At 36.7% G+C, this 13953-nt stretch overlaps 1 protein-coding gene across 1 annotated transcript in view; it reads left to right on the top strand.

Moving 5' to 3' along the window:
• alpi.1 (alkaline phosphatase, intestinal, tandem duplicate 1) overlaps positions 1-11929 on the top strand; it is a 14096-nt gene extending 2167 nt beyond the window's left edge. The window contains exons 2-11 of the mRNA XM_027158135.2: positions 1120-1239; positions 2171-2286; positions 3321-3495; positions 5473-5645; positions 6503-6637; positions 7412-7487; positions 7720-7858; positions 8066-8256; positions 8348-8464; positions 10836-11929. Of these exons, the coding sequence (XP_027013936.1) occupies positions 1120-1239; positions 2171-2286; positions 3321-3495; positions 5473-5645; positions 6503-6637; positions 7412-7487; positions 7720-7858; positions 8066-8256; positions 8348-8464; positions 10836-11101 (1508 nt within the window). The 3' untranslated portion in view covers positions 11102-11929. The remainder of the gene's footprint in view (positions 1-1119; positions 1240-2170; positions 2287-3320; positions 3496-5472; positions 5646-6502; positions 6638-7411; positions 7488-7719; positions 7859-8065; positions 8257-8347; positions 8465-10835) is intronic.
• The last annotated feature ends 2024 nt before the right edge of the window (positions 11930-13953 follow it).

Here is a 13953-nt window from a genome sequence, read left to right as displayed (position 1 = left end):
ATTATATTTAAATTACTTAAAAAACATCCCAAAACAGCATGCAAACCCTGCGTAGATCTTCCTCATTAATTATTCAAATACAACAGACAATGGCACTGTGTTCACTGTTATTTGATGAATACTATGCAACGAGAATATAAAGAATATACTAATACAAATGTTAAGAGAAAATAAACAGAGAATTTGATCATATGAAAAAGTATTTGAATCACCGAATAGAACATGATTGTCTTGTGTTTTGGTGTTTTGTTTAAAAATTGAAAGTGGTCTATTCTAATTATAGTAAATATGGGTGAATGTCTGTTTCTCAGGTCATAAAAATGTGTCCCCCAAATGAAAATGAAATGCCCCGCATTCTGTCTGTTCTGGTGATGGCCCTATAAAGAGAGGATGGGGAAGCTGCTAAAACACAAAGTCAGGCATGAACTGAGAGTCTAAAAACTGCTGCAAGCGTCCTCGATGTAAAAAAAAGAGACGTGCAGGTTTTGTTCAGGATGTGTTTCTGCTCCTCCTCCTTGATTCCTGCATATATACACTTTTCTTATTCTCAAGAATTAATTCCTCATTAATCTCTATTATTATTTTATGGTAATTAATTTATTATATCATTATATTGCCTTTTACACCATATCAGTTTTAAATTCTGGATTATGATTGGTCCATATGTACTGCTAAGATAATTATTATTGCAAGTTAATTGTGTTTTTGTAATTAAGCAGTAACCAATGTCTATTAATTGCAGCCATTTCTGCAATAAATGCAATTATTTTTCTCACTTGGGTCATATGGCTTTCATCAGTAGGTGTGTGTTACAGCTCACAGGTTTGTGTGAATTGCTGTGTGTGAAACTTGCAAGGTGAAGCACAATTATTGAATTTATATTCTGTGTGTGTGTGTGTGTGTGTGTGTGTGTGTGTGTGTGTGTGTGTGTGTGTGTGTGTGTGTGTGTGTGTGTGTGTGTGTGTGTGTGTGTGTGTGTGTGTGTGTGTGTGTGTGTGTGTGAGCAATTGTTCACAGTGCTTTCTGTAAATAAGACCTGCCCCCCTTTTCTACTGCATACATGGAGAATCTGTTTTGCTTTTGTTTTTAACGAGACATTTTTTATCTTCTTGTAACCAGCTCTTTGGGAAGCTGATCCTTCATACTGGAATGAACAAGCAAAGAAAATGCTGCATGATGCACTTGAACTCCAGCCGAGGAATCACAGGGCCAAAAATATCATCCTCTTCCTTGGTGATGGTGAGTTACAGCGTATGAAGTTAGGTTAAGGGCCAGAATTAATACAAGGAAAGGGGTTAGGTTGAGAGGAGAAGTAAGGGGTTGTAAATTATAATGTCATAACAAATGTAGTTTAATCAATCCATGACTGGAAACTCAAACCTGACTCTTGCTGTTTGAAAAAAAAAAGCCACAGTTAGGCTGGGGCTTTGTCTGGCATGGGGCTTTTGCCCCATGAAGCCTCTGCCCATCATGAATATTCCATGAAAATTAATATAACCAGAATATTCTGCCCATCATGGAGCTTTTTCAGCAGAAAGCGTCTGCCCAACTTAGGCATTGCCCAATATGGGGCTTTGTCTAACCTAAGAATTCTGCCCATCATGGAGCTTTTCCCAGCATGAAGCTTCATCCCAAAATATAGCTTTATACATCCAAAGGCTATTGGCAACCTTGGGGGTGTTTATCATTATGGAGTTTTGAACATCCAAGGGGTCACCTACCAAATATAGGACTTTGTCTAGCCACATTCGTCTTCCCCGCCGAGGTTTTTACTTAGCTAGGGGTTTCTGTCCATCAAACAAGGGGTTTCCTGCTAATACAGGCTTCTACCTCTGTGCTTTGCCTAGCTTTGTGTCCAACTGGAGCTTTTGTCAAACCAGGGGATTCTGAGTAACACTGTGGACTTCTATTTTTATTATAATACTTATAAATACTGATTTATTATTATTATTATTATTATTATTATTATTATTATTATTATTATTATTATTGTTGTTGTTGTTGTTGTTGTTGTTGTTGTTGTTGTTGTTGTTGTTGTTGTTGTTCACGTGTACAACAAATGTCCTCTGTTTCAGTTTCTGTATTTATATGCAAAGAAGAAGCATATAGGACCTTATATAAGGACCTTAATTCTTATTATACATCACTGTCTCATTGATTTCTCACACAGGAATGGGTGTTTCCACTGTCTCAGCTGCCCGAATCCTGAGAGGACAGATGGATGGAGGCTCAGGGGAGGAGACTGTCCTCGCTGTGGATACATTTCCTTACCTTGCACTGTCAAAGGTCAACTTCATCATCAATCCATCATGACTGCTCCATTATCATCACTCTGTCATCACTCTATCATCATCATTATCATCACCTTAAGTCATTCATCTTCATTATATACAGCCATCATTATCACTATCATCTTCATTCAAGCATCATAACTCCAACATGTCCAGCATATCATCATCATCATCATCATCATTTTCATCAACATTCTATCAACATCATCTATTTTATTCTATCACCATCACTCTGACATCATATTATCATTATCATTATTGACATCATCATGACTCAATCATCATAATCATTTTATCATCAGCAGCAGCAACAGTATCACTCCATTATCATCATTGAAACACCATTCAATTATCATCATAATGATCATGTAGAGGTGCTTATTATGGATCACCATCACTCCCTCATCATTATCATCACTCAGTCCTCACTCCATCACTCCCTCATGTAGAACCCAATGTGTGACAGTGTTGAGGAAGACAGGTAGGACTTTTAGCTGAGCCTTCTGTCATTACCTGAATGTTCAACCTGTCTCCTCTCAATCCACAGGCATTTGACCAGACCCTCGGTCTCCTCACTCTTCATCTGCATCCTTAATATCACCACACACACATACACACACACACACACACACATACACACACACACACACACACACACCCACACACACACACACACACACACACACACACACAAGGCTTACTGTTGTCATTGCTAACTGACTGCACTGTATGTGTGTGTGTGTGTGTGTGTGTGTGTGTGTGTGTGTGTGTGTGTGTGTGTGTGTGTGTGTGTGTGTGTGTTTGACAGTTTATTTCGTATATTTGTGTTGTCTATGTTTACTGAAAACATGAAGTTCTACTTTTAGCCTACAAACATGTGGATGAGGACAAACTTCAGAATAAATTCACAACAGTTTTCCTGTTCCATCTTCCTAAATTGTATCCAGCTAAACTGAATCAGCTTTTTTACTAAAAACATTTTATTGAGCTCTGTTATAAATTAACATGTTGTGTTTGTGACATGTGCAGACTTACAGCGTGGATAAGCAGGTAGCGGACAGTGCAAGCACGGCTACAGCATACCACTGTGGTGTTAAAGCAAACTCTAAAACAGTGGGTTTAAGTGCGAGTGCCATCCCCTACGAGTGTAACACGACCTTCGGAAATGAAGTTTACTCTGTCCTGCATCGTGCTAAATTACAAGGTATGCTAACATATGCTAACCTGTGGAAGCAGATACATTTGAGGTCCAGGAAAGGAATTGGTTCTCCTAAAGATCTTATTGTTTCTTGTTTTTGTTTGCATAATGTGTGCTGCCCTACAGTAATTGGCTTATGTTATTAATGAACTGATGTTGGTTGCCATGGTAATACAGTAATTATAGTATTAGAAATGTTGAATACATCAGCAAAAAAATAAGAATTTAAATCATGAATTTTGGGTTTTAAGTGAGGCACAGGCAAGAATACAGTTGCGTTACAATGAGTGATGAGTGACTAGAGTGAGGAGTTTGAGACTTATGGTGGAGTTAGTGTGATGAGCAGGATTAAAGTGATTGATGGTGTTAGTTGAGGGGCAGGGGCAGAGTGAGAATCAAGGTATTGGTAAGGTGAGTTACAGCACTGGACGGGGTTTCATTGAGTTTGGGTTTTACAGACATAGAAGGGTTAGATTAAGGAAACAGTCATAGAGCAATGGATGGAGTGAGGGGTGGGATTAGTGAGATGTGGGGATAAAGGGAAATGGTTTAATTACATATCAGTATTACTCTAATGTTACTTTGACCGAGAATAAAACTGAAGTTCTCATAAGACACTGTTGATAATTAAATCTATTGTCAGTAACAGTAATAGAGTTGACGTTGCAAAGGTCACATACTTATGGACTTATGGGTGTTTATTCTTTATAGCTCATTAGCTACAGGAAAAATGATTAGGTAGATAAGTACCAATGTGATTATACCAAAGTTATGATACACTTTTAATGAAATACGAAGTTCAGACTTTGAGACTAATCACAGACACACACACACACACACACACACACACACACACACACACACACACACACACACACACACACACACACACATACACATTTTCTCCTAACATTGAGTTTAAACTAGCAGCACCACTGTTATTTCATAATTCCTTCCACTCCACACAGGAAGTGTAGCCAAAAAAAATGCTATGTGTTATGTGTGTGTGTGTGTGTGTGTGTGTGTGTGTGTGTGTGTGTGTGTGTGTGTGTGTGTGTGTGTGTGTGTGTGTGTGTGTGTGTGTGTGTGTGTGTGTGTGTGTGCATGTGTGCGGTCTGTGAGTATGTGCACAGTCCCTCAGGGTGGCCCGTGTGTGTATTTAAACAAGTGTGAAACATGTCCAAATATGCCCATTCAGCACTGTGTTAAGAATAACCTCACTGTGCCTGGAGCATTTTCCAGAAAACAGGAAAATGTTCTTTTATATCATGTGTTTGTTAAATAGTGTGTCCCCTTTACAGGAGCTAAAAATACTGTTTACAAGGAACCCTTGCATAGGAGGCTCCTGAAAAATGTCGTGAGCAACACAGCTTGCTGATCATCTCTGTTGTCCATGTAGAATCCCTTAACCTCCTACGACCTGGGGTCCACATACGTGGACATCACTGCATCTAAAATGCAAGGCCAAACCAAAGCTCAGGTCTTAGGAGGTTAAAACAGAATTCTCCCCTAAATTCTTTGGCCCCTTAATGATATTTTATTTATCTTTCTGGGTGTTATGTAGAGCTCTATAACAATGCATCTTCCTATCAGACAGGGAAAAGTGTCATACATTTACTATGTATAAAAAAGCATTAATTATCCAATAAAACCCTTTACCCTAAAAAAACTACCAAGCCCACCAAGTATTCTGAGAGCTAACCCTCTTCGTGAGGGTGCTGCTTGAAATTCTTAAAGCATTTTGATTTAGTCTAACCTTTTAGAATCCCCCATGAGGGACAGAACTACAGTTTTATTTTAAAAGAAGGGGAACAATGACTTTAAACCATGAGTCTTGGTATCATTTGCCGGTCATTCGTTGTTCTTTTAATGCTTTACTCTGTGTGTGTGTGTGTGTGTGTGTGTGTGTGTGTGTGTGTGTGTGTGTGTGTGTGTGTGTGTGTGTGTGTGTGTGTGTGTGTGTGTGTGTGTGTGTATGTGTAGGTAAATCAGTAGGCATTGTGACCACCACTCGTGTCCAACATGCATCTCCGGCAGCAGCATACGCCCACTCAGTGAGCCGCAGCTGGTACAGTGATGCTGATTTACCACCCGAAGCCCAACAAGATGGCTGTGTGGACATTTCCACTCAACTCATCAGTAACACCGACATTGATGTAAGACTAATACTGTACCTCACTAACAATGTCATCTATACTAACGTTTAAGTAATATACAACATATGTGATGCTTTTGTAATAAAAATAATCAATAATGGGTAGGTGTGATGAGCGGCATTACTGTTATCACCCATAATTTGATTATTTTACTAATCAAAACAGCTGAATGCTCAAATCTGATTGGTCAGAAGGTGTGCATTATTTTAATACAACAGCAAAGCTTTTTCCTGTTGTAATATGAAGGATAGGTAAACATTAACATGTTGTGTGTGTGTGTGTGTGTGTGTGTGTGTGTGTGTGTGTGTGTGTGTGTGTGTGTGTGTGTGTGTGTGTGTGTGTGTGTGTGTGTGTGTGTGTGTAAGAGAGAGAGAAAGAGAGATGGTGAGGAAAGGATTGCTTATCAAGGCTATACAAGCTCTTAGCTGTTTAATAAACACTTGACGTATTATAAATTGTGAATTATCATTTATAGTACATTTATAGCACATGAATAAGACATAATAGTGCTTGGTTTAGATTAATGCACCAAGAATACTTTCTTGGTGCATAGACTTAGCAGACAGCTAATTAGGATCCAAATTAACTTAATAATACGGAATATTGGTGTCATAAATTATAATTGCAGTGGAATTAAATAAATATGTCCATTTAGAAGAATATAGTTATGAACATGATGTACACAGGTTACTTATTACATGTATGTTTTAAATATAAATATATGGTTAACACATATTCTACTAATGGATAATAAATACTTTGTAAGGTAATATTGTAATATTATTACTTATTAATACCAGATTTTTAGTGTTAATAAAATATTTTAATCTTTTTTCACTACTCTCTGTGTGTATCAGGTTATTCTTGGAGGTGGACGGATGTACATGACACCCAAAGGTACTCTGGATCCAGAATATCCATCTTCATCATCACGGAAAGGTGATCGTGAGGACAAGAGGAACCTGATCGAGGATTGGCTGGATCAGCGGAAGGTAAATTACACAACATGAAAGTGTAAAGTGTGTTTAGGTTATAATCAGCAGGATCAAGAGTCAAGTCAAGAAGGTTTTATTGTCAATTAAGCCATATATAGCTGATGCAGTAAATAGTGAAATGAGACAATGTTTCTCCTAAACCATGGTGCTACATACTGTACATAAACACACAGAGCTAAGGGCTTAAAGTAAGTTAGTCCTAGCCACATAAACAGTGCAGCCTGGTGCAAACAGTGCAAGACAAAAAATAGTGCAAACAAAAGATACAAAACACTACAAGACAATACACAAAACACAAAAGACATACACAAATACACAATAGCAGCGCCGACCAGAGTACATACTGTATATTCTACAGTACATGGGATAAAATACTGGAATGAACACTTAATATAATATCAGCAGTTATATGAGGTATTGTAATGAATTGTGCAAAACATTTTTTTTAAATGTGCAAGATGCGTTTGCAAAGATGCAAAAACAGTGTGTAGACAAAGTAAAACATTAAGTTGGAATAATTGAAATAAACCTTATAACCAGTATTAAACAAAAGACTTTTTGTTTAGACAAATATTATCCAGTCCAGGCAACAAACTAAAGCAATTTATTGAATGATAATATTTGTACATTAACATTTTTATTAGTATTTTTAAAATTGCATTATTATTTCAGATGTTGAAAATGAACAATTTCTAAAATCATAAATTGTGCAAGTACCGAACATAATGTTTCCACTGCATTTTAACATAATGTTTCTTTCTTTTTCACTAGGACAGAAGTGCTCAGTATGTTTGGAATAAAGAGCAGTTTAATGCTGTGAATGTGAACACTACAGACTGTCTGATGGGTAACATTATATTTTCACCCCCACACCATCATCTGTTTGTGCTGGACATTTAGTCTGAGTAAATAATGAAAAGAGGTTTAAAGGCTTGCACATAGCACGGTTTTCTAAGCATTCATTGCATCATTAACACATCTATAATGATTTTCAAGTTTTATGGTGAAATATTCTAAACGTTTTTGCTATAGCCTGGCCAGCTGTTCACGAAATTCTCTGAAATGGTTGTGTCTCACAGGGCTATTTGAACCGAAGGACATGAGGTTTGAGGTGTTCAGGAACCGGACACGGGATCCCTCCATTGTGGACATGACCGAAAAAGCCATTCAGATCCTCAAGAAAAATCCAAATGGATTTTTCCTCTTTGTGGAAGATGAGTAGTTTTATATAAAATTATTCAAAATTATTACTGTCTCCAAAATACATTGTATTTAAATGTATTGTGTAAGTAAACAAATCAAATATTTTGTTATTTTTGAGAGTAAACATTTTGTTGATGGCAAAACTGTCACATAAATTTAAATGTGTAAGTTTTTATGTAAGTTTAAATAAACTGATTATGACTTGTTTCATTTATCTGTAAGAGGCAGGATCGATCACGGCCACCATGCTGGTATCGCTAAACTGGCGCTTACCGAGACAGTGATGTTCGACCGAGCAGTACGTCGAGCATCTCAGCTCACTGAAGAGTCAGAAACCCTCACCATTGTCACAGCAGATCACTCACACGTCTTCACATTTGGTGGGAACACACTGCGGGGAAACCCTATTTTTGGTGCGTAGTTCGTTCAGCGCTGATGTTCACATTTGTAAGAAAAGAAAAGTTCTTGTGATCATGTGAGTTTTTGTGATTTTTTTTTTGTAAGGTCTGGCACCGAAGAACGCAGATGACAGACTTCCATTTACTAGTATCCTGTATGCTAATGGCCCCGGATACGTGCATGTAAATGGGACAAGAGGGAACGTGTCAACAGTGGATTACTGTAAGTTTCTGTGTGAGATGTATTTCTAACATTAACACTGTTAACATGGTTAGAAAAAATACAAATAAAAACTAATACCAAGGGACTTTATACAAAGCCACATTGGAATAATAACGTTGCTAAGTTAGCTACATAGCATCCATTGGAAAAAGAAAGTGTTATAAAATGTATATAAAACCTAGCATGAGGATCAAAACATTAGCTTAAGAGCTATTGGGATGGGATTCATTTCACAGGGATATAACTGAATTATAATTTAATTATTATGTCCAATTTTATCTAATTTTATCCATGTATTTTATGGAAAAACTCTAAATTTCAAGAGTACATACAATTAAGCAATATTAATCAATAAGAGCCTAGATAATCAGTCTTAGAATCTTTGGTCACTCAAATCATCAAATGTCAGGAGTATTTCAACAGAATTTAGTTATATATGAAGATTACAGTATATGGAAAGGTGATATACACTGTATGTTGGGGATCTGGTGCTAAAGATAAGTCAAGTCAAGTCAAATAAAGAATAATGTTTTTGTTTCTTGATTTTTCGCCTATGGAACTGTGACTTATTTTGTTCACATATACAGGGGTGGTTCTAGGCCTTTTTTAGGGTGGCTTCAGCCCCCTGTCTGTGATCTCAGCCACCCTAAAACTATAAGTATAATTTTTACTTTCAAAAATAAAAAATAAAAATTACATTAAAATGTAGGACATATCATCGATGGATAAGAAAATTATTTAGCAGTCTGATCCAAGAGTGATTTTTTTTTACTTTGCTTTTACACGCGTGCGTTGTAGTCTTTCAAAGTGCGTCATCGGCTGTCTGCTTTATTTGAACGGAGAAGCGCAGAGTCAGTCAGAGCGCAGTGAAATTTCACTGTTCTTATTACCAGAGTTGAAAGCACAAACAAAATATTAATGCAAACAATCCAGTCAATACTGAATAAATATAACATTTGTTGATTTGTTCTTTTGTGAATATTTATTTTATTAATGACTGCATTCATTGGACACACTGTTCGTAGAGAATGCACACATACATGAACTGATTTGATTCAAGACTGGCATCATTACATTATGCATAAAATTGTATTGTCCATTTTTGCCATTTTAAATAATACCATACCTTTTGGCTTACTATGTAGTCAAATAATATATAATATAGAACTCTTCTTGTTTTAAATTCTCACTGAGGGCTAAAACCCCTAAAGGTGAAATCCTAGAACCGCCCCTGCACATATATCTTTGCATTAAATTACTTTGCATTGTGTACGTATAAATCAATTTAAAAACAGGTGCTATAGGTTAGCTACAAATTAACTTTTTCCAATATACTGAAATGTGATAGCAGGTTTATAGGTTTATTGCAAGTGACAAGGTACGAGATGATGGCGATAAAATCTCGGTTCATTTCTGTGGCAAACTACATGATATCAGTTATCATAAAATCGACCTTGGATGGAATGTAGTCTGCTTTGGGGGAGTTGTCACATAATCACATTTCAAGATTTTGGTCCAAAATTTCTGACAACTTCTTTGGTTCACAGTGGCATCATTTAAATAAAGCAATCTGAGGCCAATTCTTTTTGCAACAGCTCTTATTACAACAATTCATGCAATAACATTAGTGTCTCTCTGTATTATGTGCATTTAACTTTCCTTAAAGGTTTAATTAAAGATTCCCTTTTTATCATGATATCTTATCACTTCTTATTAGTGTGTGTGTTAGTGTAACGAGCAGCAGAGAACCCAGCTGTCACTGACTCATTGACCCAAACCGCTCAGAGATTGATAAGATTCACTGTAAGCCCTTTGTCACATCATTGTACTATGTGACTACATTGTACACTGACTAATTTTCAGCAGAAAAATAAAGTCTAAATAACATCAGAGATACAATAAAAACAATACAATTCACACCATTAAGAGATGCAATAAAAATAAAAGAATCAGTTCCAAAATCATATAAAAAAAAGACAATTATGGCTAGTAGAGATTATCCAAAGGTAAATGAGACTTTTTTCTCTTTTTATAAATTACATTTTTACATTAAAATAAAAATGACTTCACCTGAATTTGTGATCCCCTGCTTTAGGTTCCTATCAACCTTGTGTAGGATAAATGGTATAGAAAATGGATGGATGGTTCTTCTTTTAAATAAAGTGTTAACAGCTGTGTAACTGAGCAGAGGTTAGATTAGAGCAGTTTAGAAAATGAATCCCATTCATATAGTACCTAAATTAAAACTTTTATAACAAGGTTTCTAAATCACAATATTGTCATAACAAAATTATTTTTATTTTATTATCAAGTTCTGATTGTCTTGCAAGTGTTAAATGTGTAACATCAATTGTGTATTTGTTCTCTGTAGTTGATGAGGAATACATGCAGCAGGCTGCTGTGCCATTAGATGCCGAGACTCATGGAGGCGAAGATGTGGCAATTTATGCTAAAGGTCCAATGGCTCATCTTCTCCATGGAGTTAAAGAGCAACATTACATCGCTCATGTGATGGCATATGCCGCTTGCCTCCATCCATACAACGAGTGCCCCCCTGAATCTAACTCAACCCCTCATCTCTCTCTCTCTCTGTCCCTCAGTTTTTCATGTGCAGTGATATGGTTCAGCTCTAGATGACAGTGTTAATCTATGCCTGTCCTCCAAGGAAGGCTATAATGCACCCTCTTCCACTTCCACTTGCTAAAGTCATTTTAGAGGTTTTACCTGCAATGAGAAGATGAGGTTGAAACTTGATTATGTGATATGCCTTCAGATCAACATGAAATACACCATAAAATACTGGTTTCAATTATACCATATGCTACCTAACAATATTAGCTGCCTAAATACAACACTGACCAAATGTTAGCCAGCTAACTAGATAGCTTAAAGATAATAATCTTTGCTATCTATGATGTTAAGTAAACTATCAAAATGTGTAATTAAACCCAGAAGCTAGCATGGATTTGCAAACATGTTAGCTACACACAATCATAGTTCTGAGCATTTGCAGAGGGCTTTATTTGAAACTCAGGGATGGATTGTAACAAATTCCCTTTTTTAAATAAATATTGTTTTTGCAGTTTTACAATCATTTCAACCACACGTACATAAAGAAAATGTCTTTAAAAAGATTAATGTGTCTCTGTAATAATTGTTACTTGTTTTGTTTCTTTTAATCAATCAAATTTTCTATGTAGAACTTTTATATGCATTTTCTAAAGTAGGAGATTTCTGTAGAATTTATATTTACAGTACTGTATAATGTACACTGAAGCAAAATTTTGAAATAAAATTTTTATCTATTTTCGATATTTCATGGAATTTCGTGTGTGTGTGTGTGTGTGTGTGTGTGTGTGTGTGTGTGTGTGTGTGTGTGTGTGTGTGTGTGTGTGTGTGTGTGTGTGTGTGTGTATGACAGTTTATCAATTGCAGCATGGACTGAGATCAGTGATTCACCCACAGCTCTGTTTACCCACTGTATACCGGGACAAGACGTGTTGTTTTGAAAATGCTCTGATTCAGTCATCTAGCCTTCTTAGTTGCTCATATGGTTACACAATGTTTCCTGCTTCAAACACATCATCTTCAATAACTGACTAATCACATAATAGCTCCACATAAACAGTAACCCAGTCTAAGGATCAAACTGGGAATCCTGGAGCTATGAGGCTAAAATGCCCCCATGTACCACTGCACACCCTAAAGAAAAGTTGCTATTTTTAAAACATACTCAAGTATTGAAAACTATGTAAGCAGACAATGAACTGTCAAATATACATTTTCTTCTACTTTGATGAATTGGAATTGATGCACTGAACTAAACTGTAAATAAAACCATGCAGGATTTAATTCTGCTGATGCACAGTTTACAGTTAATCGCTGAAAGAAATATGATGAGAATGTAATTTGAAGAGATAAACAAAAATCTATGAAGCAAAGTATATAAAGTAATAAAGTTCAATTACACATGTACTTTAATACCCCTGAGTAAAGTGCAGTAATGATATGAATATGTAAGTGCAGGTTAATAGTATTATAATGGCCATGGCCACTACACACTATCACACACTATCAGTAGCTTTCATGTTAAATATTTTACATCATTATAAAAATCTTATTGATCTTCCTAATACATCATAAACAACTCGTGGAATGTGTGTGTGTGTGTGTGTGTGTGTGTGTGTGTGTGTGTGTGTGTGTGTGTGTGTGTGTGTGTGTGTGTGTGTGTGTGTGTGTGTGTGTGCTATAAAACCGCAATGCACATTATATTAGCAAAGCCTTGAGCACAAACTGTCTTTATTCTGAAATTCTGCTCAGTTAATCTTGAATTTCTCACAGTATACAGTATGTCCCCTCCAAATGCTAATGCCAAGAACAAACTTTATGCAGCCATTAGCAAACATCAGACTGCTCACCCAGAGGCTGCCTATATAGTAGCAGGTGATTTTAATCACTCAAACTTAAAGACAGTGCTCCCTAAATTTCACCAGCATGTTTCCGGCAATACAAGAGGAAACAAGGAGCTGTTAATGCTGTTCTATACTGCAGTCATTGAATCTAGCCTGTGTACATCCATCACCATCTGGTTTGGAGCAGCAACAGAACAGGAGAGAAACAGACTACGCAGCACAGTAAAAACAGCAGAAAAAATAATTGGTGCCCCCCTGCCAACTCCCCAGGGCTTGTACCATACAAGAACCAGAAACTGGGCAGGAAAAATTACTAGTGACCCTTCACACCCTGGACACAATCTCTTTCAGCTCCTCCCTTCTGGCAGGAGCTACAGAGCTTTGCTTACCAAAATTGCCAGACACAGGAAGTTTCCTTCCCCAGGCAATAACCCCGATTAACAACTCTCCATAATTATATTTCATGCTTCATATCTGCAAGTACACATAATCAGTATAGGTTATACATTACTGCTGCTGCATATTGCACAAAAGCATAATATTGCACAATATTGTTATTTACACTTCCATGCACTTCTCACACTTTATGTACATAACTGATCATATATTCTGTATTCATATTTAATACTCATACTGTCTATATTGTATCACATCATCTGCATTGTCTTGTATAGTCTGTATTATCTTGTCTTGGTATAGTATAGTGTTATTTATGTCTGTACTTTTGAGAGTCACAAACAGGTGGAACCAAATTCCTTGTGTGTGTCAACACACTTGGCCAATAAATCTTATTCTGATTCTGATTCTGATTCTGAACAATACTTTGGACTATGTTTACACAAACATCTCTGGAGCTTACACCACAAAACCCTCCCCCATCTGGGACAGTCAGCCCACCTTTCTTTGCTTCTCACACCTAAGTACTCACCACTCATCCAACATGTGAAACCAACAATGATGACTATCAAAGTGTGGCCAGTGGGGGCAGAATCTGTACTTCAGGACAGGTTTCAACATACTGTCTGTAATATGTTTACTTCTCAATCTACTAGTGGCTTTCACATTTACATTGATACT

Source organism: Tachysurus fulvidraco, chromosome 2 (assembly GCF_022655615.1).
Source record: "Tachysurus fulvidraco isolate hzauxx_2018 chromosome 2, HZAU_PFXX_2.0, whole genome shotgun sequence".
Classification (NCBI taxonomy): domain Eukaryota; kingdom Metazoa; phylum Chordata; class Actinopteri; order Siluriformes; family Bagridae; genus Tachysurus; species Tachysurus fulvidraco.
Note: the sequence above shows the minus strand (reverse complement) of the source record. Positions and strands in the feature narration are given on the sequence as shown.